The sequence below is a fragment of the Acartia tonsa genome, chromosome 14, assembly GCF_053477335.1.
Source record: "Acartia tonsa isolate MP-2025a chromosome 14, ASM5347733v1, whole genome shotgun sequence".
NCBI lineage: Eukaryota > Metazoa > Arthropoda > Copepoda > Calanoida > Acartiidae > Acartia > Acartia tonsa.
This window is the reverse complement of record NC_137273.1, coordinates 7414793-7442143: the sequence shown is the minus strand read 5'-3', so window position 1 is coordinate 7442143 and position 27351 is coordinate 7414793. Positions and strand designations below refer to the sequence as shown.

The 27351-nt window shown below is 33.0% G+C and overlaps 1 protein-coding gene across 1 annotated transcript; it reads left to right on the top strand.

Annotated features, from left to right (window-relative positions):
- LOC145305714 (trypsin-1-like) lies at positions 1–27351 on the top strand. The gene is made up of 17 exons (XM_080147446.1): positions 1–131; positions 1551–1586; positions 1951–2011; positions 2193–2284; positions 3119–3190; positions 3910–3972; positions 4459–4518; positions 5975–6034; positions 7349–7432; positions 7891–7930; positions 9568–9659; positions 21569–21641; positions 22107–22127; positions 23757–23828; positions 25230–25261; positions 25496–25549; positions 26679–27351. Exons 1-17 carry the CDS (start codon positions 108–110, stop codon positions 26709–26711), a joined length of 969 nt encoding a protein of 322 aa, XP_080003572.1. The 5' UTR covers positions 1–107; the 3' UTR covers positions 26712–27351.

Below are 27351 nucleotides of genomic sequence, written 5' to 3'. Positions count from 1 at the left end.
AGAGAAATAATAAAATGATATAAGAGTTGAAAATTTTATATTTCTATAGAATCTAGAACCCGAAGTGTAACTCTATAGAATCTAGGATCCAGACTATAACATATACTATGTTTATTAAATTCATTTTGACGGTAAGTACTTCAATTTATTTTCATCACAATTTTTCCCGCCATTTTTTTCTGTTAAAGTTTTTCCTACCAATTCGCAATAAACCTGGAAAATTCCTGAAATATTAACCGACAACAGAAAAGCTGTTAAAAATGTGTCCCTAAAAAAGGGGACTAGTTAACAAAAACTTTGGACCAAGTATCCATTTGACGTGAATTCGACCGTGGCTCAACAAGTAGCGCATCCGCTCTTCGTCGGGAAGGTGATAAGTTCGAATCTCGGTCCTACACTGCGTCATAACTAAAGATATTAAAATGGTTCCTACTGCTGCTATGTCAGATGCCCGACATAAATAGTTAGAGAAGGGGGAATGCCTGGGATCAAAACAGGCGCAACTCAATACCATGCACAGTTAGGACTTCTCAGACAAAGGTCGTGCAATCAAAGGATTGGTTGTCTTGTTTTGTACCTGAAGCGTCACCATGACCCCTGACATCATCATTATCTATTTGACGTCAAATTTTCTTCTAATATGAGGTCAATTAGAATAGTTTGGCCAAACATTGTTACATTTGTCAGAAATTGAGAAAGTCACTCAAAAATCAGATATGTGACGTCATAAAAATGATTATCTATCTCTTTTTTAGGGGTTTTCTTTCCCACTTCTTCTCTCATCTCCCTCATTTTTGTGACATCACATGTCTGATTTTTGAGTGACTATCCATTTACCATTTGTCCTCTTTTAAAAGCGAAGTTTTTCTATAATTAGGGTCGGTCCGTCCGTACGTCTGTCCGTCCGTCCGAGATAGATAGCTTTTATTCGTTAATTTAGGCATGTTAGAATTGTCCTATCGATTTCAAACTTTGCATGATGATTCCTGTAGTAGTTAGGTACGATTTAGAAAGCGTAGCAACTCTATAATCATTACCATAATGTCCGTATGTCCATTTTAAACATGTTGATTTTTCTACTTTTTCTACAACAAATTTTTATGAGATCTAATTATTCGATTGATCTGATTTTTGGTATATTGATTCCTGGGACAACAAAGAACAATATTATAAGCGAAGCAACTCTATAATCAAGTCCTAAAAATGTAAGTATGTCCATAAACATTATCATGTATCAAGCAGTTTTTCAACAAATTTACTTACAATTTTGCTTCAACTCTTATACTTTTATATTCTGATTATTCAGTTAAGACACTATACAAGTGTTAATGTCCGTTTGTCCTACCGTTTCAGTGCTTCGCTTTTATGGATGTTATCATCCTTGTTTAGAAGACATTTATACCAGCTTTTCGACAGACAATCATCCCTTCAATTAAGCAGCTTAAATTTATTGGTGGAAAAGAGTGGACACTACTCCATTGAACAACCAAACTAACAATTAATAAAAGTCCCCAGATTTTAATAAAAAAATATTTAAAACTTTATTTTAGGTTCTTCTGGTGCGTTCAACACTTTCGTGTTTCCCGGTATTTTTTTATTTACATTACAACGAACTATAATATATAAAACTAGAAACGACGAACTTTTTCTGTATTGACATATTTAAAACTTTATTGTTTTCATAAATCAAAATTGTAATGGTTTTTATTGCTATGCCAGGAAAATTTTGATAATGAAAAGAATACGAAGAAGCGGGTTTCGGCGTATTTTCACAGTAGCTTTTGATAAGTTATTTTAGGTAAGGTAAGTGTTAATGATTGCCTCGCAGGATTAAGAAATTTGCCCTACAGAGGCTAGAAATACGACGAAACCCGCTTTTTCGTTTTCTTTCCATGATCCAAAAATTTTCTTGTTTTTTGAAGAAAAAAATTTTAACAACTTTTGTTATAGATTTTTGGAGGAGGAGGAAATCCTGCTCCAGCCCCTGCACCGGCTCCGGCCCCAGCCCCAGGTATGAGAGACAGAAAGAGAGAGAGTAAGACAGAGAAAGAGAGAGATAAAGAAAAATCAATAGTGTATTTATAAAGGAAAGAGAACAATAGGGAACAGAATAACCAACACACATCTAGAAGAAAGGACAAACAGATGATGCTTTTTAGAGAAGCTTCGCCGTAAAAAAATAAATTTTTTAGCACCTGCCCCTGCTCCCCCTCCTGCACCTGCACCTGCACCTACACCTCCTCCAGCACCACAACTAACTACAGTCACTTCATCAGAGTGTAAGGTTAGTATATAGATGATAGATAGTACCCACACCTATACCTACTCCTACACCTGCACCCACACCTCCCCAAGCACAACAACTTACTACATTCATTTCATCAGTGTTAAGGTTAGTATTTAGATGGTTATATAGAACCCACACCTATACCTACTCCACATACACTCACTCCTGCACCTACAACCGCACCCACACCTCCCCCAGCACCTCAACTAACTATGGTCACTTCATCAGAGTGTAAGGTTAGTATATAGATAGATAGATAGCACCCTCACCTATACCTACTCCTGCACCTGCACCCACACCTCCTCCAGCACCACAACTTACTACAGTCACTTCATCAGAGTGTAAGGTTAGTATATAGATAGATAGATAGCACCTACACCTATACCTACTCCTGCACATACACCCGCACTAATACCTCCTCCAGCACCACAAATTACTACAGTCACTTCATCAGAGTGTAAGGTTAGTATATAGATAGATAGATAGCACCCATATCTATACCTACTCCTAAAACCACTAATGCAACTACACCCGCACCCAAACTTACAATAGTCACATTATTAAAGTGAAAGGTTAATATATAGATAGATAGATAGCACCAACACCTAAACCTAATCCTACACCCACCTACTTATATCAGTCACTCTATTCGTGAAAGTATGGTTACCTGTAACTTATAATTTCACCATATTTTTTTTACAAAAAAGCTAGTTTTTCTGTAGTTCTATGATAACACTGAGGTTAAACTAATAAAGTACAGAAATAATACTTACCATTTCGAAATATATACATCATTATGATAAACAAATATATGAAATATAATTTTTTAAGTGTGGAAAAGTGAATAGAGCCAATAGGATTGTTAATGGAGAAACTACAGAAACAAATGAATATCCTTGGCAGGTCTGTACATAGACAGACAGACAGATTAATAGATAGACAGATAAACAAAAGGGCAGACAAATAGTTTGTCAAACAGATATATAGACAGATAGAAGGAGAAACAAATTGATACACAAACAGACAAATTGATATAAAGATAGACAGACATTTAGATAGACAGATAGATAGACGCACAGATAGATAGTCAGATATAGACAGACAGATATATTTACAGACAAATAGTTGATCAGACAGATAGAAAGACATATTGACAGACAAACATATGATAAGATAGATAAATAGATAGATGTGTAGATGGCCAGACAACAACAGATACATAAACAGACAAATAGATAGATAGACAAAAAAAAATTGTGATGTCACATGGCTGATTTTGGAGTCACTTTGTCCAACTATACAGATATATATACAAATAGATAGACAGATAAATAGATATAGAGTCAGATAGACATGCTTTTCAAAGATAGAAAGATAAACTGATAGATAGATAAATTGATATATAGATTGACAGATAGATATATAGATAGACAGATGGATAGACAGACAAATAGATATGCAGGCATACATAGAGATAGAAAGATAGGCTGGTAGATAGACTGACAGATAAATAGATAAAAATGTAGATAGACAGAGGGATAGATAGACAGGCAAATAGATAAACAGACATATAGATAGATAGAAAGACAAGCAATTACATAGATTTAAAATATATTTTGAAGGTTGGAATAGCAGGTTCTAATGGAGGAATTCCTTTTTGTGGCGGTTCTTTGGTCAGTAGTAAGGTGAGCAACACATTCACATGTTAGGAGGTATTGGGTTCGATTCTGAATCACATTAGTCCTAGTTCAAAACTTATATTATCATCTTATGCTGTTATGTCAGGCGAGTGGTATAAGAGGAAGCGTTGAGGTAATGCCTTGGCTAATAAACAAGTAAAACCAATAAAGTTGCATAGTAAAGACTTTTAGAAACTATAATGCCTCTAACTTTTAACATGTTTAATTAAAAAACTAGTTACTTTGCCCCTTGTCTCTAGGAAAGGAATATAGCCTAAGACCACAAAAAAAACATTGATAAAGCTTCCCCGAAAAGTACAACACAATCGTACCAGCATCTTTTGAGATTTTTTAGACAAAAACAGCTTACTATTTTATATTATAGGATATTGTATAGCATTTTTTTTCATGAATGACTTAATATTGCAATTAATCCATTTAAGTACAAAAGATTTAATTTTAATGTTATTGTAATGATTTATTAAATTGTAGACAGTAGTAACTGCAGCACATTGTACAAGAGGAAGCAACTATAACAGCCTCTGGATTGTGGTAGGTTGTATACAGGGCTCGGCAGTTGCGCGTCAGCCGCCTGTAAGCCTCAAGGAAATCAACCTTTACAATTTGAAAAATCAGCTGGAAGTCAAAACTAAATTCAAATATGTCAGTCCCAATTCTCAAAATTTTTTAAAATATCAAAACGGATTTAGCAAAGGTTGACGTGCGGCCACCGAGCACTGATTTTATATACATCTTAACAAGGATGACAACATCCATAAGCAGCCAGGAACAATTAAATCATGGATGGACAAAACGACATAGTGTGGTATAGAGCAGATGTTCAGAGGTCATAAAAAAGGAAATGAAAATTTGACGGACAGACGAACCAGTTATATGCTATCTATTTAACAAAAGACTTAATGGGACAAAAGACCGAATGGACAAAAGACCTTCAGGAACAAAAGACCTACTTGTACAAAAGACCTACTGGTACAAAAGACCTACTGGTACAAAAGACCTAATGGGACAAAAGACCTAATGGGACAAGGAACCTAAAGAAAAAGAGACTTAAATGACAAAAAACCAAATGGGAAAATGAACTTAATGGGACAAAAGACCTAAAGACATATTACCTAATTACAAAAGCCCTAGAGAAAAAAAACCTAATAACAAAAGATCTAAAAACAAGGGACCTAAAGACAAAAGACATAATAACAAAAGATCTTTAAAAAGGCCTAAAGAACAAAAAACCTACGGACCTAATTAAAAACACCTAATTGAACAAAAGACTTAAAATATACCTCTATGTACAATAAGAGATATAAGTTTTCCGGAATTGTAATGTAGGGAGTAGATTTGAAATCTGCATCAAACTTTAAGGATTTTTTTTATAAAATTCGTTTTTTGTATAATTCTTTATCTAAAAGCGGAAATACAAATTAAGTTAATTAATTTTGGCATCTGTGATTGGTGGATTTAAAAAATCTGCGCTCTGATTGGATGTCGTACATCATTCAACCAATTAGAGCGCAGGTAGTTTAAAATCCACCTATCCTATTGGTCAAAATTAATTAACTTAAAATGTATTTTCGCTTTTAAAATAAAGAATTTTACAAAAAACGAATTTTATAAAAAATCCTTAAAATTTGATGCAGATTTCAAATCTACTCCCTACATTAAAATTCCGGAAAACTTATATCTCTTAATGTACAAAAGACCTAAAGAACAAAATAATTTAGCACATATGCGGCAGTGTAGTCTAACCTCATTATGTTTTTAGGTGGCTGTGTTTAGTGCCCTAGGAAAATGGTGATAGATGTCACCGATTTTGGCCTACCTATTCTATTGAAGTCATAGTAAAGGGAAAGAGAAAAGGAAGGGAGAAAGAAATATCCTAGAAGAGAGATGAGATAAAGGGTATTTCCTGACGTCAATAGAATAGGTAAGCCAAAAGCAGTGACATCTATCCCCATTTTGCTAGGGCACTGTAGACAGCTACTGTTTTCAGGTTGGTGAACATGATATCACATCATCTGATGGAGAAAAATATTATCATGTCTGTGGAAAGGTAATTTATTAATTTTCCAAGGGAAAGGGAGGAATTATGAAAAAAAGACAAAGCATCTCGATATGGTAAGTGATGCCATCCAGTGATCTAGATGGATAATACAATAATACAATAGCCGATGAATTGTTCTACAATGAAGATACAAAATTTTACACCTTCTGAAGATTATAATTAATGGTTGGAACGTTTGGACACTCAACTTAATGATACAACCCAAAAAAAATTCAATAAAAGTCCCCAAAGTTATTTGGCCAACGTATAAGAAAACGGTATTATAAACTTTGGGGACTTGTTTAATAAATAGTCCAATGTCCCCTCCCTCCATGGATACCATCCTAAAATTCGGCGGTTTCCCGCCAAGTTGAGCAGAGATATCAGAAAGTGTGCTTGTGTTAACTTTAGGTAAAGTTAAGTTATATTGGGTAAAGAATATCATCAAAAAGTTGGGACACTAGGCCCCGTAGGGCTAGGACATCTGTAGGCTTAGAGAAAGAAAACTAACCACCACCTTTCTTAATTTATTTCAAAAATCATAAATTACTTGTGTACACTTAAAGATGGCATTTTTAGCTATTTTTATTGATTTAAACTATGGATTTTTATGGGGCCATATACCTTTTCCTTTTTTTGAATTGTTGGGAGGGCGGTCGAACCATCCCAAAGAAAAATATCCAGTAACCTGCCAGGAGCTAATACTTTACTAAGTTTTACTGAATAAGTGTTGATAAAATTTAATTTATGAATAAATTATTTTTAAGAATGCCTTTCCTTTTAAAAATAAGATTTTTATTTTATTTTCCTTGAAATAGAGAAAGAATAAGAGGAAAAATCATTTTTAAGCGAGGCTTTCCTACAATAAGGGTCTGTCCGTCTGTTTCTGTAATTGGTACGACCAATCACGAAATAAATTATTTTTAAGAATGCCTTTCCTTTTAAAAATAAGATTTTTATTTTATTTTCCTTGAAATAGAGAAAGAATAAGAGGAAAAATCATTTTTAAGCGAGGCTTTCCTACAATAAGGGTCTGTCCGTCTGTTTCTGTAATTGGTACGAACAATTCAGAAAGCAAAGCAGCTCTATAATAAATAACAGTAAGTCCGTAAGTCCATTGTCTACATCATGAGCATTTGTTGTTGTTTGTTTATTTGACCTGTCCCATGATTTTTAATGGTAATTCCTGAACATTTAGGCACTGTCTAATAAGTGAAAATAAATGATTCTGATTACTCTATTCTAACTCTATTCTAGGTTGAACATGATTATTATGATAGGATTATAATAGATTATGATTACTCTATTTTAACTATATTACAGGATGAACATGATAATTATGATAGAAGCACAATAGATTATGATTACTCTATTCTAACTCTATGTGATAAAGTTGCATTTAAAAAGGTAATTGATTTTTATTTCGTAAAAAAAAACCATTTAATATATCAAAAAATAACTAGCTATTTTTCGTCAGAACTCGAAAAATATTTCTATTTAATAGAAAAAATCTATTTCTGCTGAAGCTTTTTTCTCGTATTCATTCGAATCCGGTGGATAAGAACCGGTTCTCATCCATACGAAAAAATGTAAAATATAAAAATGTAAAATCATAAGATTAAAACCAGTTTTTTTTAGCCGGTGCCTTCGGCACCTCGGGGCTTAAAAAACTGGTTTTAATCTCATAATTGTACTTTCTATATCCGCGGAAAGCCGTTTATAATACGATGCGAGAAATAACTATTAATCCCCTTTCTGATTATGAATTGTCCTTGCCTTAATAAAGAATAGGACCATGGTTATAATTACCTGCAATTGACCTCTCCCTAAATTACCATTATTTTTAACAAAATGTGATTTTTTAGGATGTTGGTACTGTTTGCCTTCCAAACTTAAATGGACAAGGTAGATTTTTTTTCGTTTTATAGCTGCTCTACATAGAAATAGGCATACAGTAGCTATTTGGAGCTGTAGTCTTTTGGGGGGCATCGCTTAAGCGAAAATAAAACATTTCCCTCAAAACATCTAGCAAGCACCGAAACCTCCATCCACAATTTTTAAAAATAAGTTGATTTGGAAGATTTAAAAAACGTTGAGAATAGTTATTTCTCGTATCGTATTATAAACGGCTTTCCGCGGATATAGAATGTACAATTATAAGATTAAAACTAGTTTTTTTAGCCCCGTGGTGCCGAAGGCACCGGCTAAAAAAACTAGTTTTAATCTTATGATTGTGCATTTCTATATTCGTAGAAAACTGGATATAATACGATGCTAGACATAGTTTTTTCGTATGGATGAGAACCGGTTCCTATCCACCGGATTCGAATGAATACGAGAAAGTATATTCTAGTGTATTTATTTTGTCGTTGATTTTCTATAATTAAAATGTAACATAAAATTGAAAGAAAACACAATATATTTTGTGGTGTGCCCAGGATTTTGCCGGGGGCATGCCGAAAATTTTGACATCCTCTTAAACAAAAATCAAGGGGGATGTAAGGAGGTGTGAGTTTTAGTCGAATGTAAAAAGACGACAAGTGTGGGGTTATTTTATTGTAAAGATGGGTGTACACTAAGAGATATAAGTTTTCCGGAATTGTAATGTAGGGAGTAGATTTGAAATCTGCATCAAATTTTAAGGATTTTTTATAAAATTCGTTTTTTGTATAATTCTTTATCTAAAAGCGGAAATACAAATTAAGTTAATTAATTTTGGCATCTGTGATTGGTGGATTTAAAAAATCTGCGCTCTGATTGGATGTCGTACATCATTCAACCAATTAGATCGCAGGTAGTTTAAAATCCACCTATCCTATTGGTCAAAATTAATTAACTTAAAATGTATTTTCGCTTTTAGATAAAGAATTTTACAAAAAACGAATTCTATAAAAAATCCTTAAAATTTGATGCAGATTTCAAATCTACTCCCTACATTAAAATTCCGGAAAACTTATATCTCTTAGTGTACACTGTACACATCCCCTCATATCTATATTACAAAGTAGAACGATGTTTGTTTGTCTGTTTGTTTGTAGCAAAGGATCTCGCTAACCGCTGAACCGATCGGGTTCTCCTTTACTGGGTAGCTTCTCATAGGTCCCGGGAAGGTTTAAAACTATTTTCTTGAGGGTGGGACACCCCCAACCCACCCAAAAAATGAAAAATACCCCCCCCCAAAAAAAAAAAAATTTCAAAAACTAAAATTAAAATAGTGCGATCGACTACCCCCCCCCAAAAAAAAAAATTTATCCCCCCTCAAAAGAAAATTTGTTAAAAATTTTTCTTTTAAATATAAAATGCGAAAAATTGGTTTGATCAAACCTTTAGGGGCAAAGCCCCTAGAGGCTAGGGGCGAAGACCCTAGTAATCAAAATACTAAGAAGCCAAACAAGCGTCCTTTGATGCAAAGCGCAAAGTTTTCTCATACATTTGAGGTGATTTGACTTATTTTAACTTGCAACCTTTCTTGGCTGATTAAGAGGGGTGTTTATCGACTCCCTCAAATTTGCTACACTTCTACACAAAATCTTATTCTCAAGGTCATGAATGGGAGAATAAGAACTCAATAGTGACAGGATGGGGTACCCTGGCCTTTGGCGGCTCCAGACCATCAAAACTTCAAGAAGTTGAGGTAATTTAAATAACATAATCTTTGCATTTCGCAGGGAGAGAGGGACAGTATATCATAGACTCCTTCCTCCACCCCTTATTTAAAAATGAATAGGTAAGGGAGGGATTTATTTTGTTTAAGCCTAGCCATACGGAGCATAAACCTGTAGAGATACCCTGAACCCTAACCTAAGTTAAAAGATTAGAGTAAAACATTAAAAAGGGAAAATAACTGTATCTCTTGTTCGCAACCGCCTTGTGCAACCTTTCTATTGGGTCATTGAAAATCAACCAATGGTGTCGCTTATATTAACACAGTCAAGTAGCAGAAAATAATTTAGAAGTAAACGAAAGAGATCTGTGAAAAATGAAGGGAGTTAGTTGTCTGTATATACATCTATATTATAGATCTGTTGTTAAAACACAAACACAGCAAAAAATACCTCTATCCCTTTTTCAATTTACTTTATGATAATGGGTTGGGTGTTTCTGTGCTGACTAAGCTTTTTAAGCTGACAAAATCTTATTTGATTGCCAACTTTTTAACAAAAACCCTAAAATCTCAGAAAACTCATATCCTTCGCGGATTTTTCATTCATCTAACAAATTACGAACATAACATTAAATTTGAATATTACATATAAAGCTAATGTTCCGTAATCGAACAGATAGCTGTAATCGGGTTTCAACAACTCTATATACATAGAACTTGTTAAAACATTTTAATTCTAAATGACGTCATTCAAATATACTAAAACATTTCATATTAAAACTTTTAAATAACAGGAGTGGAAATTTTTAAAAGAAATTTTGACTATTTTAAATTTTGGCACTCTAGAGACAGCGCAAAGTGGCACAAAAAAATGACGTCATACAGTAAAGTTGACCAATGAGAGGTCAGTATACATTGTAATTTACCAATATGGTAAAATTTATACTAGCCTATCATAGGTTATTTTATCATATGACGTCATTTTCTTCGTGCCACTTTAAGCTGTTTCGGCACTCTGCGACACTTTTGTGTGATTATTTTGTTTTAAGAGCTTTACTTTTATGGAAGTTATCATACTTTTTACACTAAAGAAGGTGTATCAACTTTTTTTTTATAGCTAGCCGGTTCTTTTAGTAAGTAGTAGATGTAAAATTTTTCATAGAATTCAGATATGCAATCGGTTTTTTTGTAGACCTCTTATTTTTAAAGTAATTTAAGTTTTAAAAAAAAATAATTAAGTCGGTTTTAAGGTACTAAAACGCAACAAAATAAAAGAAGAAAATGGCCAGTAAGAACAAAAATAGTAAGATCTTTAATTTGACACCTTACTTTTAAAATTCTGTTGAGTAATTATTGAAAAAATCTATTTTTTTAACCTCGGTTTAATAAAAACTTTAGACCTAAATATTTTCTCAAACAGACATAAAAAACATGGGTTCATATATACCTTTAGAATCAGAAAAATATTACGAATCCATTGTAAGCAAAATTGAAAAAAAGTAAAAAAATTAAAAATTAAACAAATGGCCAATTGTATTTTTTGTTCAGGCAACACAATCGTCTTCCCTTTTTTACCCCCTCTTTACCCCCTTCCCATTTTTATACTTAATTCAAGAATTAAGACGTTGCCTGTACAATATAATATGATATTTTCATATAATTCCTTTTATTGTAGTTTATATACTATATTGTAAACTTTTTTTTTCAATTTTGCTTACAATGAATTCGTAATATTTTTCAGATTCTAAAGGTATATATGAATCCATATTTTTTTACCTGTGAAATAATAAAATTAATGTCAAAGTTTTTATTCTCGTGGGTTTAAAAAAATCGATTTTTTCAATAATTACCTGACAGAATTGAAAAAGTAAGGTGTCAAATTAAAGATCTTACTATTTTTGTTCATAATGGCCATTTTTTTCTTTTTTTTGTTGCATTTTAGTACCTTAAAATCGACTTAATTTTTTTTTTTTTTAAACTTAAATTACTTAAAAAATAAGAGGTCTACAAAAAAACCGATTGCATATCTGAATTCTATGAGAAATTTTACATCTACTACTTACTAAAAGAACCGGCTAGCTATAAAAAAAAAAGTTGATACACCTTCTTTAGAATCATTTCAAAATGCCTTGACTAACATTTACCCCCCCCCCCCCCGCCCCCTCCCCTTATTTTGAAATAATTATATAAGGCTTAGGATATAATGTCTACTGGATAACCTCGTAGGTTTAGAATCCCAGACATGAAAAAAATTCCCATCCTTCCACCTTATTCTTGATTTAATTAGGAAAATAGGGGTTAGGGAGGGGTTAGTGCTCAATAAGCACATTGCGAGAAAGCACCAAATTTTTTTTTCTTCAAATATACCTTCGGATTTATTTAATTTCTTAAAAACAAATTATTTATAGATCTTAATATTTTAAATTCCTTTTGAATATTATTTTTTACTTTTGAAAGTAAAAAATATAGATAAAAATACATATTATAGTATTTTATTTTTAAAAACAAGTTTAAATACGTATTATAAGTACACATAAGATTTGCAAAATATAAAACTTGAAAAGCCCCCCCCCCCCACTCCTTCTTCCTTTATTTAAATTTTAAACAAATAAAAAAATAAAACAGGGTGGGATCCTGCGTGTGCCTATTACTTAAGGTTAGATTGGTTATATTTTATTGGGTACTGATTTCTGGGTACTCAAATTTTTAAAAATAAAAACAAATTTCAAAATGGACAGGAAAAGCATAGTTGGTCAGATAAAATTTGCGCAAAGAAGGCGTCTTAACTTTTTTGCTTTTTATTTAAGATAGCTAGCCGGTTCTTTTAGTAAGTAATAGATGTAAAATGGTCCATAGAATTCAAATATGCAATCGGTTTTTTTGTAGACCTCTTATTTTTGAAGTAATTTAAGTTTTTTTAAAAAATAATTAAGACAGTTTTGAGGTACTAAAACACAACAAAATAAAAGAAGAAAATTGCCAGTATGAACAAAAAAAGTAAGATCTTTAATTTGACACCTTACTTTTAAATTCTGTTGAGTAATTATTGAAAAAATCTATTTTTTTAACTTCGGTTTAATAAAAACTTTAAACCTAAATATTTTTTCAAACAGACATAAAAAATATGGGTTCATATATACCTTTAGAATCAGAAAAAATATTACAAATCCATTCTAAGCAACATTGAAAAAGTTTAATAAAACTATATGTTTCGGTATGTATTTCTTGTATTCCCTGGCAAGTTCGAACCCATTAATCCCTTTTTCCTTACACCAGAATTCCCCAGAGAATGAGTGTGTTACGCGGCATTCCTAACTATCTCCGCGCGGCGCGTGGCTTGTAAACGAACAAAAGAGACGCGCACTTTTCCTTTGATAAGTCCCACGTGAGGAGCTACGTGAATGAAAATAATGTATTGCTTGAATATACATGCGCTCTGATGTGTGGAATATCTCAAATAAGCCTTCCTGCTTAGTTTGACATCATATGTGACTTACTGTTTTCATGGTAATAAATACACATTCGTAAACTTCACTATGTTGGTCATTCGGAGGGCTTCGAGATAAGATTTCGAGAACGGCTAGGCATTGCGTTCCGAAACAATGAAAACAAGACAGAACAGATGCAGCTAAGAAGAATCTGTGAAGTTTTGTGAATGTGTTGGTTGTGATACCTTACCACACATTATTATAGTCATAATCAGTACAGTTAACTTTAGTGACAATTATGGGTCCTAAAAAGAATAAAGGTGATCAATTGAGTAAGCGGCTGCGTCCAGCCGTTGATGCCCTAACCAGTGAGCTAAGTAGAGTGATGAAGTTGGTCAGTGATACTTCAGAACTTGATGTTAGACATCTCACTAAGGAGTCAATCCTTGTCCACGACAAGTTCGAAACGTTCGACAGCATCATGGGCGGTTTTAGCAAGCTTGGTTTGAGAATCCAAGAGCTTGATGAGTTTAGTGACATTTATTCTGATATAGTTACTGTGCAAAAAGACTATAGTGCCTTGAAGGATGCTCTTGATGCTATAGAAGAGCTTAGTGACATTCAAAGTGTTGTTGATGTAGTTGGTGATAATTTGCCTAACCATCAGGCTGAACTATATGATCGATGCTTGAAGATCGTGAAAGTTATTAAAGGGCCATATTTTCCCTTGCCTGATTCAATTATAAACACTTTGTCTGCTTTGATGAAACGATTGGCTGAGGTTAAGCTTGAACCTATGAAGCCACCCACGACGACGGCGGGTGCCACATCAGCATCGCCATTTGTGTCACCGTTTGGCACATCACAGTTCGCCGCCGGTTCTATGTTCACGCCAGGATATATGAATCGTGTCGACGAACGTCTTCTTCCCTCCTTTGACGGCCAGGAAGCATCTTACGTAAGTTTCAAAGACAATTTTAAAAAGCTTACTGTAGGACAGGACCCGTCATATTTACAGTTATTGTTGAGCAGTGAGAAGGTCTGTAAAAATAAAGAGCTGAGACTCCAATTAACTCAGATTCAATCGCATGAATCTCAGTGGGCTTACCTTGACTCGCGTTTCAAGTCTAAGACACGTCAAATGCTCTGCCTTTTCAACCAATGGGAGAAGAAGTCTAAACCGTCGGACTCCAACCAGATTGTGACTGTGTTAGCAGAGTTTGGTGGTGCAGTTAGCCAGCTGGAGCAGCTGACTAAAGATGATGAAGATGATGAGGTTACCACCAGCCAGTGGTTGACCGTGATACTTCTGGAGATGTTATCCAAGAAGTTACCCCGAGATTTTCAAGATAAGCTCAATTTGGCATTGGGCTCAATGGACGTCCCAAATTTGCCAAAGTTGATGCAGATTATAGAGGAACAGAGGGGCGCTATTTTAATGCGGTGTTCGACTGATATGGACACCCCCTCTAAGAAGAAGGATAATCCTGCGACAGCAGCTACCGCCGTAGGTAAACCTGGTAAATCTAAGATGAAGCAGTCATGTTTTGTTAATGATATGCACTTACTTTACAAGTGCCCAAAATTTCATGACCTGTCAGTGCCAGACAGGAAGAGTTTTGTGGAGAGTGCTGGATGCTGTTGGCTTTGTTTGCAGAAAGGGCATAAATCTGTGGATTGCCCGAAGGCAGATGTAATAGGCGGATGCAAAGTGGATAATTGTGGTATGACCCATAACAACCTTCTCCATGAGAGTGTTGATATGGCTGCCGCCGTCTATGAAGCACATACTTCCCCTGAGGCGAACCTAATGTTAATGTTACAACAATTAGACGTCGTTGATGTTAATCGCCAGAAGGTCCCAGTGTCCGCCATGTGGGACACTGGTTTAACTACCTCAATGGTAACCCAGTCACTTGTTAATAAACTTCAGTTACCTTTTACTGGACGTTCAGCAAGAATTTCTCTAGCTGATGGTGAAGTTAAATGTCTCCCGACGGTCAAGCTATGTTTAGTTGATCAACACAAGAATTATCACATGTTAGAACCTGTGGTAGTGCCTCTCATTGGTCCTAGAGAGGCGATCTGCTCCATGAATCCTGTGGAGGCAGCTGTTTTATTTGATATGAAACCCGAAGATTTTACTTTGGTTAATGGGCAGGTGGATTTGCTCATTGGGCACCTCTGCCCATCGATGTTTCCCTACTCTGAACGCTCAGTAGGAGAAACCATGCTTTACTCCAGCCTGTTTGGATCTGGATATTTTGCTGTTAGTGCTAATGGATTAGCAAAGAGTAGGTATGTTGTCTGCTCAGATTTCGAGTTGGAAAGTGAAGCTATAGGGTTTTTAAAACCAGAAAGCTCAGATGTTCAGCCGCAGCCGACTGTTGGTGCTGCTTGTGATGCTATTATTGAACCTGTTGGTTCTGCTTGTAACGCTGCTGATGAACCTTTTGGTTCTGCTAGTGCTGCAGCCGTTGACAGCATGGCTACGGCGGGTGTTGCCGTGGCTATTACTGATATTGATGTTAGTTATGCTGCAGTTAATCCTGATGATATTGGTGACGATACTGTAGCCGTTGATAATATTGTTACGGCGGGTGTTGAGCCGATGAATGATTCGGTTCCAGCCGGACAAGAGCCGACGGGAGTTTCGGTTCCGGCTGGACAAGAGCCGATCAGAGTTTCGGTTCCAGCTGGACAAGAGCCGACGGGAGTTTCGGTTCCAGCTGGACAAAAGCCGGTAGATGATTCTAAGTTTTATGACAACCACACTTGGCTGCTGCCAACCTTGCCGCCCGACACAGGGTAAGAGGCCTGCAAATGGCGGGTGGAAATATGGCGGGTGTTGCCGCCAGAAAGTCATTGAAAATTTTCAAACCACACATATCTAATCTACAATATAAACTATTTATGTGTGAAAATGATCTTTAAAGAAAAAATATTACAAGTTATATGTTGAGCTTGTGAAAGGAACCTAAATCGGTTCTGTAAAGAATAAGTATTCATTATTCAACTAATTTTATTGTTCATACCTAAGCACAAAAATTCTACAAAACTGTTTAGACTTTTAAAGCAGATTTTAAAAGATTTTGTTTCTTTAAGTATGATTTTGAAAAGCAAAAGTTCGTGTGTGTTAACTACCAAATGAATTTTGCAGAATTTAAATCGAGAAAAATAGATTTTTTGTACAAATTATTTTTCGAGGTATTTTTTTATGATTCACGTTTACTTAAAAAATGTTATTTCTCAGATTCTCATATGAAATAATGCATTAAAGTAAAGAACACAACATGTAATATTATTATGATAATGTTTAAAATATTCCTCATTATTATTTTAAAAGATTATCGCAAAAAATCAAGATATTTGTTTAAATTTGTAAGCAAATCAAAGATTTTCTTTCATTCCGGAGGCAGAGATTTTTAACAATTCACGTACAAAAGTTTTTCTTTCACTCCGGGAGCTGGGATTCCTATTAATCCACGCGTAAAGATTTTTTTCATTCCGAGAGCAGAGATTCGTAGTAATATACGTACCTAGCGATTTCGGACAATTTTAAACATTGAGAAAATACTTTTAGCAATTATTTTCCTAGGTACATATATTTTCGTTCATGTTTAAGCATTTATAATAATGAACACGATGTATGGTATTATTAAAATATTGATTATTATTTTATATGAATATCACAGAATTAATTTAAGATAAATTATGCATATTTTAAATTAACTCTACCTTCATTTTTATCGCATATATTAAAATTGAAGCAGTATTTTTTTTAAAAAGAAATTACCCATTTCTTAAGATTTATAAGTAACGCAAATTTTCATACAATTTCGTTTAAACTTTCAAATCGATGCAAGATTTTTTCATTTGAAATGCAAACTTAAGTTTTTATACGTTTTCGCAAGTTCTTTCAATGATTTAAGTCTTTCCGAGACCTGGGATTTTTTTCGAGGAAAATTTCCTAGGTACCTATACAGATATAAACATTTTTATCCTTGTTGGATTGAAATTTGATATGATAAGAAATTAACAAAATGAGATTTTTACATCATTTAAATATTTCTTTATGATTTATTACAATCACATAAATAATTTAATATTACATGCATATTAAAATTATTACTATTTACCTTTGAACTGATGTATCTAAAGAAAAAATGCAGATTTTTTTCACGATGAATTAAGTAGATTCTTTGATTTTCGTAGAATTTAGCTTAATAAGACCGCTTTACGCCGTACCTAAGCTCTGTTTCCTCGGCCAGGCATGACGCAAAACGGCAAAACTAAAGCATAAACTATTTTATTTGATTGCTTTGACTGATGATTTTAAAAGTTTCTTTGAATTATTTCATGATTCTTTTTATTTTTTGATTTGAATTAAACATCACTAATTATGTTTGTTTCAGTTGATGCAGCCCTGCGCCAGAAATCCTGTTAGAAATTATGCAGTATCAAAAGTTGTGATGGAAAGTCATAACGTCCAACAGGATAGCTGGAACATGGCAATTATTAATATTTGATGGATATTGTTAGTTTGTATCTTGAGGGATTCATTCTAACTGAGGCCCAAATTGCCTTTAATTATGACTGTATGAATATGTATATGTTGCTTTCTTCTTAAAACAGAGAGAAATTGCAGATTCAGCATTTTAGAGAAGTTCTTTTCTTATATTGAGCTTTTGTTTTATTTTGGTAAATTTAATTTGCATATTTCAATTGCAATTTTAATTTTACGCAATTTTGATTCACGAAGATTTAAAATTATGAGATTTTAATTTTCCGAAGTTTGATGATTTTTTTACAGTCATATTTTATTTAGATTTAAGTATCTATTTTATTAAAACATGTTTAGATTTAAGGATCTTACTTATCTTATCTGAAAAATGTTTAGATGTAAGCACAATTATTTTTCTGTTGGAGAAAAATTCTAATTATTGAGAAGTTTTTATGCAATTTTACTTTTCTTTTCTAGCAAAAAGATTTAGTAGAAGAAATGTTATTATTTAATCTTTCTTTCTTTTGATGAAAAAAGTTTGAGTTGATTATTTAATTATCGATGCGATTTTTAGTATAAAAATCATTTACCTATTTTATTATGTAGGTACCTAATTGAAGTTTAGGTACTATTGATTATTAATTCATGTATTCGCAATTACATGGTCTGTAATTCTAATTTTATTGAGATTATGAGGCCATGATATAATGAGATGTGTGAGTGGTAAATGTGCAATTCATGAATGTTGAATGCTTTTCCCATTCCTTATTCCTGTCCTTATGTGGTAGCTGAGGCGGTTTGAGTTATTGTGGTATTCGTAAGTTACCATAACCAATTTTAGGCCTTATGGCCATGACATTTTAAACTCTTGTGGGTTATGTGTTGTGAGATTGTGATTTCGTGGACACTGTCTGCACGCATATTGCAAAGATGAGGTATTGTGTTCGATTCCCAGTGAATAGACGGGTGTGTTTCGGTATGTATTTCTTGTATTCCCTGGCAAGTTCGAACCCATTAATCCCTTTTTCCTTACACCAGAATTCCCCAGAGAATGAGTGTGTTACGCGGCATTCCTAACTATCTCCGCGCGGCGCGTGGCTTGTAAACGAACAAAAGAGACGCGCACTTTTCCTTTGATAAGTCCCACGTGAGGAGCTACGTGAATGAAAATAATGTATTGCTTGAATATACATGCGCTCTGATGTGTGGAATATCTCAAATAAGCCTTCCTGCTTAGTTTGACATCATATGTGACTTACTGTTTTCATGGTAATAAATACACATTCGTAAACTTCACTATGTTGGTCATTCGGAGGGCTTCGAGATAAGATTTCGAGAACGGCTAGGCATTGCGTTCCGAAACACTATAATAAAAAATATAAGTTTATTTTAAGAATCATAATTTTCGGCTTTAAAGGTTGACTTGAACAAAACCTGAACAAAACCTAAACAAATGTACATACACTGTAACAGATATTTTTTAAACACAAGAAACAATAATGCATTTTTAACTGCATTGTTTTGAAGTTTATAAACAGAGTGAAGCATATTTGTTCATACTTTTTTATTCTTTACATGTTATGTAAGTATCACTATTTTTATTGAAGTATCTATTGTATATATTGTATAACCATTATCCTTTTTTTTGTTAATTCTATTGGTTAAGTTTTGAGGTGAAGCTTCCTGATTTGTCAATTTTTGAGATTTTTGATTGGCTAGTTTAATACTTAAAATTAAGTGTTGCCTGTAAAAATATAATATTTTAGGCCATTTTTATTTTTTAAGTTTTTACTTTTTTTTCAATTTTGCTTAGAATGGATTCGTAATATTTTTCTGATTCTAAAGGTATATATGAACCCATATTGTTTTTGTCTGTTTGAGAAAATATTTAGGTTTAAAGTTTTTATTAAACCGAGGTTAAAAAAATAGAATTTTTCAATAATTACTCAACAGAATTTTAAAAGTAAGGTGTCAAATTAAAGATCTTACTATTTTTGTTCATACTGGCAATTTTCTTCTTATATTTTGTTGCGTTTTAGTACCTTAAAACCGACTTAATTATTTTTTTTAAAAACTTAAATTACTTCAAAAATAAGAGGTGTACATAAAAACCGATTGCATATCTAAATTCTATGGACAATTTTACATCTACTACTTACTAAAAGAACCGGCTTGCTATCTTAAATAAAAAGCAAAAAAGTTAAACTGTTTTTAACCTATTTTTGAATGGGGGGTCAAAAATATACTAGGACACCTATAGAATCAGACTGCAGAGCCCAAATTTGAATTAAGTCCCCAATAAACTTTTTTTGGGGGATTTAAAAATTAATTTTTAGTGTTGCTGTAATCATATTGACCGGAGCAAAAGCTCTTTTTTTACTTTGGGTAATATTGTGGCTTACAGAACATTTTTATATAATTCACTTTATATTGATACAATAAAAAAAACATTACTCTGTTCATTGGAAATAATTTTTTTTTCAAAACAATTAATTTCATTGAAAAATCTAACATTTACAATAAAACAAATAATTCTGAAATCTAACCAATAAGAAGTTTTGTTTTATTTCAATTCCTAACAATTCAAAAAAAGAGTGTTTTCACAAAGTGACTTATTTCCAATGTAGTTAAATAATTTTTATTTAATTAAAATGAAAAGAATGAAAACCATACACATAAAAGATACATTCTTTTTAAAATTATTTTAAAAAATAAGTTTGAATAATCTTATTTTATAACGCATTAGTATATGTGACAAAAATAAATTTGTTGTATTGCATAAACATTTGTTGTCATTTAACCCTTTACAGCCATTTTTTATGTTTTTGAAATAAGTGAGAAAACACAAACATGTTAATGTTAATTCGTTGATATATTATAAAGAATTAACTTTTTAGTGAATTTTTATAGTAAAATCATAAGGCCTAATTTTACTCTATACCAGAATACAATATTTATGAAGCAAAACACTCTAAAAGCTACGAATTTTACCCAAATAAAAAAAAACCTTTTGCTTCGGTCAAAATGATCACGGCAACAGTAAAAATTAATATTTAAATCCCCCCAAAAAAGTTTATTGGGGATTTTATTCAAATTTAGGCTCTGCAGTCTACTGGTGTCATAGTATATTTTTTATATACGTTTTAAAAATAGGTTAAAAACAGTTTAAGACGCCTTCTTTTCATATTATCGACATATTAATACTCCAATAGAGTATTCTTCCTTAATACTTATTCGCCCCCCCCCCCTCTCTAAAAGAAAGGTTAAAATTAAACCAAGACATAATTCACAAACTATAAAAACCATAAAGGTCTAGTGGTTGGCAATATGCATTGGTAAAAACATACACACGGACATTTCTTTTATACAAGGATGTATTCATTATATACTATATGAATTAATTATATATCAAAACGAATTATTTTGAATAAATTTAAACAGAATGTTTAGAGCAGATTGATCACTGATAAAATCATTTGTTAAAAAATTGCTCCATGTAAAAACAAATTTTTGGAATTAAATCTTAAACCTTGATTTAAAGAAGAAATTATTTAAAAATTAATTTGAAGACATTCATTGATCCTTCACTTATTAGGTTTCTTTTAAGTTAAAATTGTACTAGGTTACTATTCAGAAATGTACAAGGTTAAAAACTGTTCAACTTAGAAAGATTGTGTTGAAATAAAATCATTTTATTATAGATGTTTGGCAGTTTTTCTTACTTCAATCGTACCATAAAGGCACTTGAAGTAGGGGGGGAGGTCCAAACCCTTCATCACTTTCTCTTTTTTTAAATTAAGTTTTAAAAAGAAAAAACATTTGGGGGAAGAGGGAAAAGGTAATCATGTTTTCTAGTGCCGATTTCTCAAATAATTATAAACTTCTCAGGATCTATGAAAAACTTCACAGTAAACGAGAACCATATATCAGTCCAGCGGTACAGACAGACAGACATCCTGTTTATTTTTATATATAGATAAACTCCGCTACTTGTTGTTGCTATTTAGGTGAGGACTATCAGTAATGGAGCCTGCTGTTCAAATCAGAACAAGTATACCTGTAGTGAAATAACAAACAGGAAAATGTTATTTTAAATTCAAGTATTCCAAATCAGATACCTTTGTCAATAGACAATGATTGCTTTGATTTCAATTAAGGCTTGGGATTAGGTGAATTTCCGCTGGATTAGAAACGGTTATGAGCCATGCTGAAATATCGTGTATATCATTGTATTATTGAAAATTTTCCATTAGTAATCTAATAAAAAACATAAAATTTATCCCTTTTTTGTTTGCTAGGGCCTCCGTAAACTCAGGGCCAATAAAGCAGGAATGTAAATTATTTTTCTTGTCTGTCAAAAAGTGTCCCGGGTAAAAACAAAGGGCTATTACATTTTTAAATTTTGTTTTTCCTAATGTATTCTTTTTCTATTATATTGTGCTTCGTCTGTATATACGTGAGAGGGCAGTTATCTTTTTCATTTTAAAATGTTAAATTTTTCATGAAAACTTATCTTATTTGAAATAAAATTGCATTTTGTTAGGATGATTTGTGCAACGGCACCAGGTAATTCTTATTCATTAGTAAAATGGAAGAACACTAAAATGTCACGGGTGACGTCATAAAAATACGTCTAAAATGGAAGGATGAGAGGAGAAGTGGGAAATTAAACTCCCCAAAAAGAGGTGGATTTTTATGACGTCACACGTAACATTTTAGGCTTTCTCATAAAATGAAATACTTCTGTGGATGTAAAAGTAGTTGTCTATAGTGCCAGGGGCGTCCAAGCTTTTTATTTTGGGGGGGGGGGGGGTAAAATCTTTTTAAGGGGGGGGTAATTCGGTTTTGGGGGGGGAGGGGGGTAAAATGGCACGCGAAGCGCGCCGCAAATTTTGTTTACCCCCCCCCCAAAATTAAAAAATTAAAATTTGCTTGGGGGGGTAATTACCCCCCCTGAAATCTGTTGGCAGGGGTAAAATTTGTTTACCCCCCCCAAAATTTACCCCCGGGGTAAAATTTTTGGGGGGGTAATTAAAATTTTATCCAAAATTTAGTATTAAAAATGCGCACGAAGCGCGCAAAAACTTTTTTTGTTAGAGATTTTCTATTTTGGGGGGGGTATTTACCCTACGGCACCCCCAGGATAGGGGTAAATTTTAAATGGGGGGGTAAAATGAAAAAAAAAATTCGTTTGGGTGGGGTAATCGCCCCATTACCCCCCCCTTGGACGTCTATGTATAGTGCCCTAGAAAATTGGGAATAAATGTCACTGCTTTTGGCCTATCACTGCTTCAGGAAATATCCTATACACCATCTCTTTTCCTCTTCCCTTTCTCATCCCCTCTACTATGACCTCAATAGAACAGGTAGGCCAAAATCCGTGACATCTATCCCCATTTTCATAGGGCATTAGAAATTAAGTAAAACTCTTAAGTAATATTGGAAATGGAAACTAGAATTATCAGGCGACTATAGCACTCAAAATGCACGGCTATTTTTAAAACAAAAACATTATTAGAATGAGTATAAAATGAATGTAGAAAACTGAACTGTTCTTAAATTTTTACTTTCTTCAAAATCATTTTGTACGGATGGTTGATAAGAAAAGAACGTAGCTGTAGTAGGTCCTAACTGCTGCACACAACCTACCCTTTACTTTATTGTTTTGATGCCCTTACTTTGCATTGTAATGTATTAGGCCAAGGCAGAACCCAGTAATAGTGTCTAACTTTTTATCTTTGTGACGTAACAAAAATCGAAGGATGAGAGGGGAGGTGGGAAAGGAAACCCATAAAAAAGAGATGGAGTTTTGTTACGTCACAAAGATAAAAAGTTACACACTATTACTAGGTTCGCCAAGGCATTCCCCCAACCCTTATTTTTAACGTCTTTAGTTATGACATGGCTTGACTCTTTTCCCTAGAAGAGCTACAGCCGCGGAAAAAAAGATACAATTTTTAATTTTCTAATTTTGCCGCTTAAATGAACAAATCACATGAATCTAATTGAAAATACAAGTATATCATTGGATGTCTTGTGACAAAGGAGAAATGTGATTGGTTTATTTTAGCGGCAAATTAGATAGTAAAAAAATTACCAATTACAATTTACTAAAGCTGTTTGAATTAAGTGTGTTTATGATTAATTAAGATTAATATATATGCAGGATCTAGGCTATTTTACGATTGTTTTTAGGTAAAGATGCTTGCCAAGGTGACAGTGGAGGGCCGCTAGCGGTCAAAGAGAAAGATTCTTATTATCTTGTAGGTAGGAAAAACCCCTTCCCCATAAAATGGCTCAAGGTGCAGTGTACCTATCTCAGAATTTTTTTTTAATTTTGCGACAAAATATGACTCATAACTAATGAGTTAACCCCCTGATCTTTAAAAGAAAGGAGGTTGTATGTGGCAGAATACGACAACCCTCCTATAGAAAGGGAAAGTGTCAACCCTCCCCCCACACTCTCTCCTCCATCAAAAATCGTGTGCACGTACTTAAGCTTTAGTACTAAATAATCCAATAAAAATACAGAATCCTGAAAAATATTATTTGCAATGATAATATATCCGTATTTGAATTTTTGCAATATAAAATTCTGCGTTATAAGGATGTAGTTAAATGTAATGACATCTAAAATTAGGCTTAAAATATCAGATAACTACTTATGACTTTGGGTGAAATATTATGACTAACAATCATAAACCTAATTATTCCATCTGTAGACTAAACTTACTGGTGGAAATGTTTGGATATCGCTACTTTGCAATTAAGATATCCTACTATATTATATCAAATAGTAAGGATTTTTTTGTCTAAAGCTTAACTACTGTACCGATAACTCTATTTTGGGCAAGCTCTGTATAGGTCCTGTGATGGTCTTTGGCTATATTATTTTTAGAAATAAGTCTAGGAATGGTTTTAAGCTATTTTCATAGCCCCTCTTTGCCCCTAGATGGCGTTAGCCACTAAATAAGAGACAAAGCAACGGATTGTAAATATATTTTATTTTCCAAAAATTACGTACAAAATTACCCATTCTTTAGATTAAAGTTATTGGTTGAAAAGTTTGAATACTGCCAGTTTGAATCACCAAGATTTAATAAAAATCACCCAAAATGTTTAGTCAACCTAAAACTTTAGATACTGGATACCAATATAATTTCCAGTACAACTTCCCTACCAATCTGTGAATATTTAATTTAATTTCTCAAAAAAAGGATTTCCTCCTATAACAACCAGATGTCAATAATGAATATTGAAAATTCATCCATTTTAATCTAGCGACGTATCTTTTAAAAGTGTAGCTACTCTATGATTATATCTATGTGTCTGTTCGTCTTTCACACTGTATAGTAAATCCATAAAATTAAAGACACTCATACAATAATTCGAAAGCAATTGAGATATATTTTATTAATGCAAATCCTATGATATACAGTAGTAAAGTTTTTTTTTTGTCTGAAGCTTAAGATCTCGGAGATTGATGAATTAAGTGTATTGTACTTTTTTTTATAGATGTGCATTGGTCGCTTTAGGCTATTTTCCTGACTTTCCTAGAGGCTATGGACGAGACATCTAAAATTCTTAATAGTTTTGTATTACTGTTTTCTTCCTTACCTTTGCTTTAAGTTGAGCTACTTCAGAACTTAATTGTCTTTGTTGTTTCAGGAATCGTTTCATGGGGATTTGGCTGCGCATCGGTGAGTATTTTCAGTAGCAAGGCTACTCTTCAATTCAACTATCTTTTTGTTGTCTTATAAATTTTACATTTTTCTCTTTTTTCATAGATATACAATTTTGTTTTTACTCAAACATTTATATTCTGCTTATTCAGTTCTGACACTCTGACAATTTTTAATGTTCGTTTGTCCTTCCTTTTTATTTTAGAGCTTCGCTTTTGTTAAGGTAAAAATTTTTATGGACAATCTTTTCAGGCGAGCTATCCTGGTGTTTATGCAAGAGTAGCAAACCAACTTAATTGGATTAAGGTAAAATGTAACTAAAATGTAAAATTGAATGTAAAAGTGATAATATAAGTTTCTTATATTTTGCGCATTTTCTAAAGATTCTTTTTCCTCCTTCGTCCTTATAAAGCCGTTGTCTATAGAGAGGGAGAGAGAGAGAGAGAGAGAGAGAGAGAGAGAGAGAGAGAGAGAGAGAGAGAGAGAGAGAGAGAGAGAGAGAGAGAGGGAGAGAGAGAGAGAGAGAGAGGGAGAGAGAGAGGGAGAGAGAGGGAGAGAGAGAGAGAGAGAGAGAGAGAGAAAAATTGTCCTAAATTCTTTTTAAAAATTACCTAAAATCCATTTAATAGGATTTAGATGGAGATTAATTAATTTCGCAAAATCTTAATTAATTGTTTCCATAAATTATTTATCACCAAATATACAGGATATGTAATTGCAATCAGTATGACTCTGAATTCGATTATTTTTTGCTGGATTTAAACCAGTTCTGCACCATACTGTAAAATCATGTATCGTATCGTATAAATGAAAATTTTTACGAATAATAAAAATAATCCCTTTTGTGTTGGCCGGGACCAAAAAATCATAATTAATTTTTTAAATTTTTGTTTACTATTCGCGGGAAACTGTCTATGACACGGTATTTCACTATAAAGAGGCCTCTAGTGGCATTTAAATGTTTTTTTTTATTTTAAATATCTAATTTGAGAAATAATTTGTCTATGTTATCAGCTGTTAAATTCATGCTTCTACGCAGCGCGACTAAGCTAGCGAGACTACGCTAGCTACACTATGCAGCAAAAATATAAAAAAAAAATTTTATTTTATTGTGATTTCTCTTGGGAGGGTGGTGGTACCCTCCCCCAAAATAGTTAAAAACCTTCCCGGGACATATGAGAATCAACCCTGTTAAGAAGAACCTAATCGGTTCAGCGGTTAGCGAGATCCTTTGGTACAGACACACAGACAAACATCCTGTTACTTTAGTATAAGGATTTAACTTTATGTAGCTGGACAAAGTGTCTCAAAAATCAGCCACGTGACGTTATAAAAATGAGGGAGATGAGATATGCGATAGTCCCTCATTTTTATGACGCCACAAGGCTAATTTTTTTAAGCATTTTGTCCACCTACATCTTTATTTTGATTTTAGGCTCGTGTATCTGGAACTGTGTGTCTTCCATGAACATGACAAACTTTAAATTGCATTACCGATATATGGACCAACAATAAGAATTATAAAGAAGTGTTTTTCTAGAAGGATCCCCCAGACTTTATGAACTTTGATTGGCTTAAAGATAAATCACTCTAAAAAATTTCTCAATGGTTTTAATTTTTCTAAAGAGTTAATTTTGTTGATTAGAATTAGCTGGAGGAATTAATTAATCTTCTATTAATCTTTCCATGCATTGTTGTTCTAGCAATTACTCTCTAACTTTTGAACCAAAAATAATAATTCTATTGTTAAAAAATTTGTATTTTTTGCATTTATTAAATCAAATATTAAAGAATGTAAGAAAAACTCTTATTTTTGCAAGATTAAAATTTGCGACAAAAATTTTCCATAACTATAATTTTTTTATTCAATTTGTCTAAAATTTTATTTAAAAAATATAAATCAGCACTTTTTTTTGATGATCAATTTGACTAAGTGTGATTATAAAATAAGTGATTTTTAACTAGACAATTATATTCCATTAATTGTTAATTTTCATAAATCTGTATTTTCGACGGATTTGTGTAATGTTTTATGAATCTCATAAAATCTTTAATATTATCATATTTTTGTATATTTTATGTTTTATCTAAACAATTTTATCAAATAG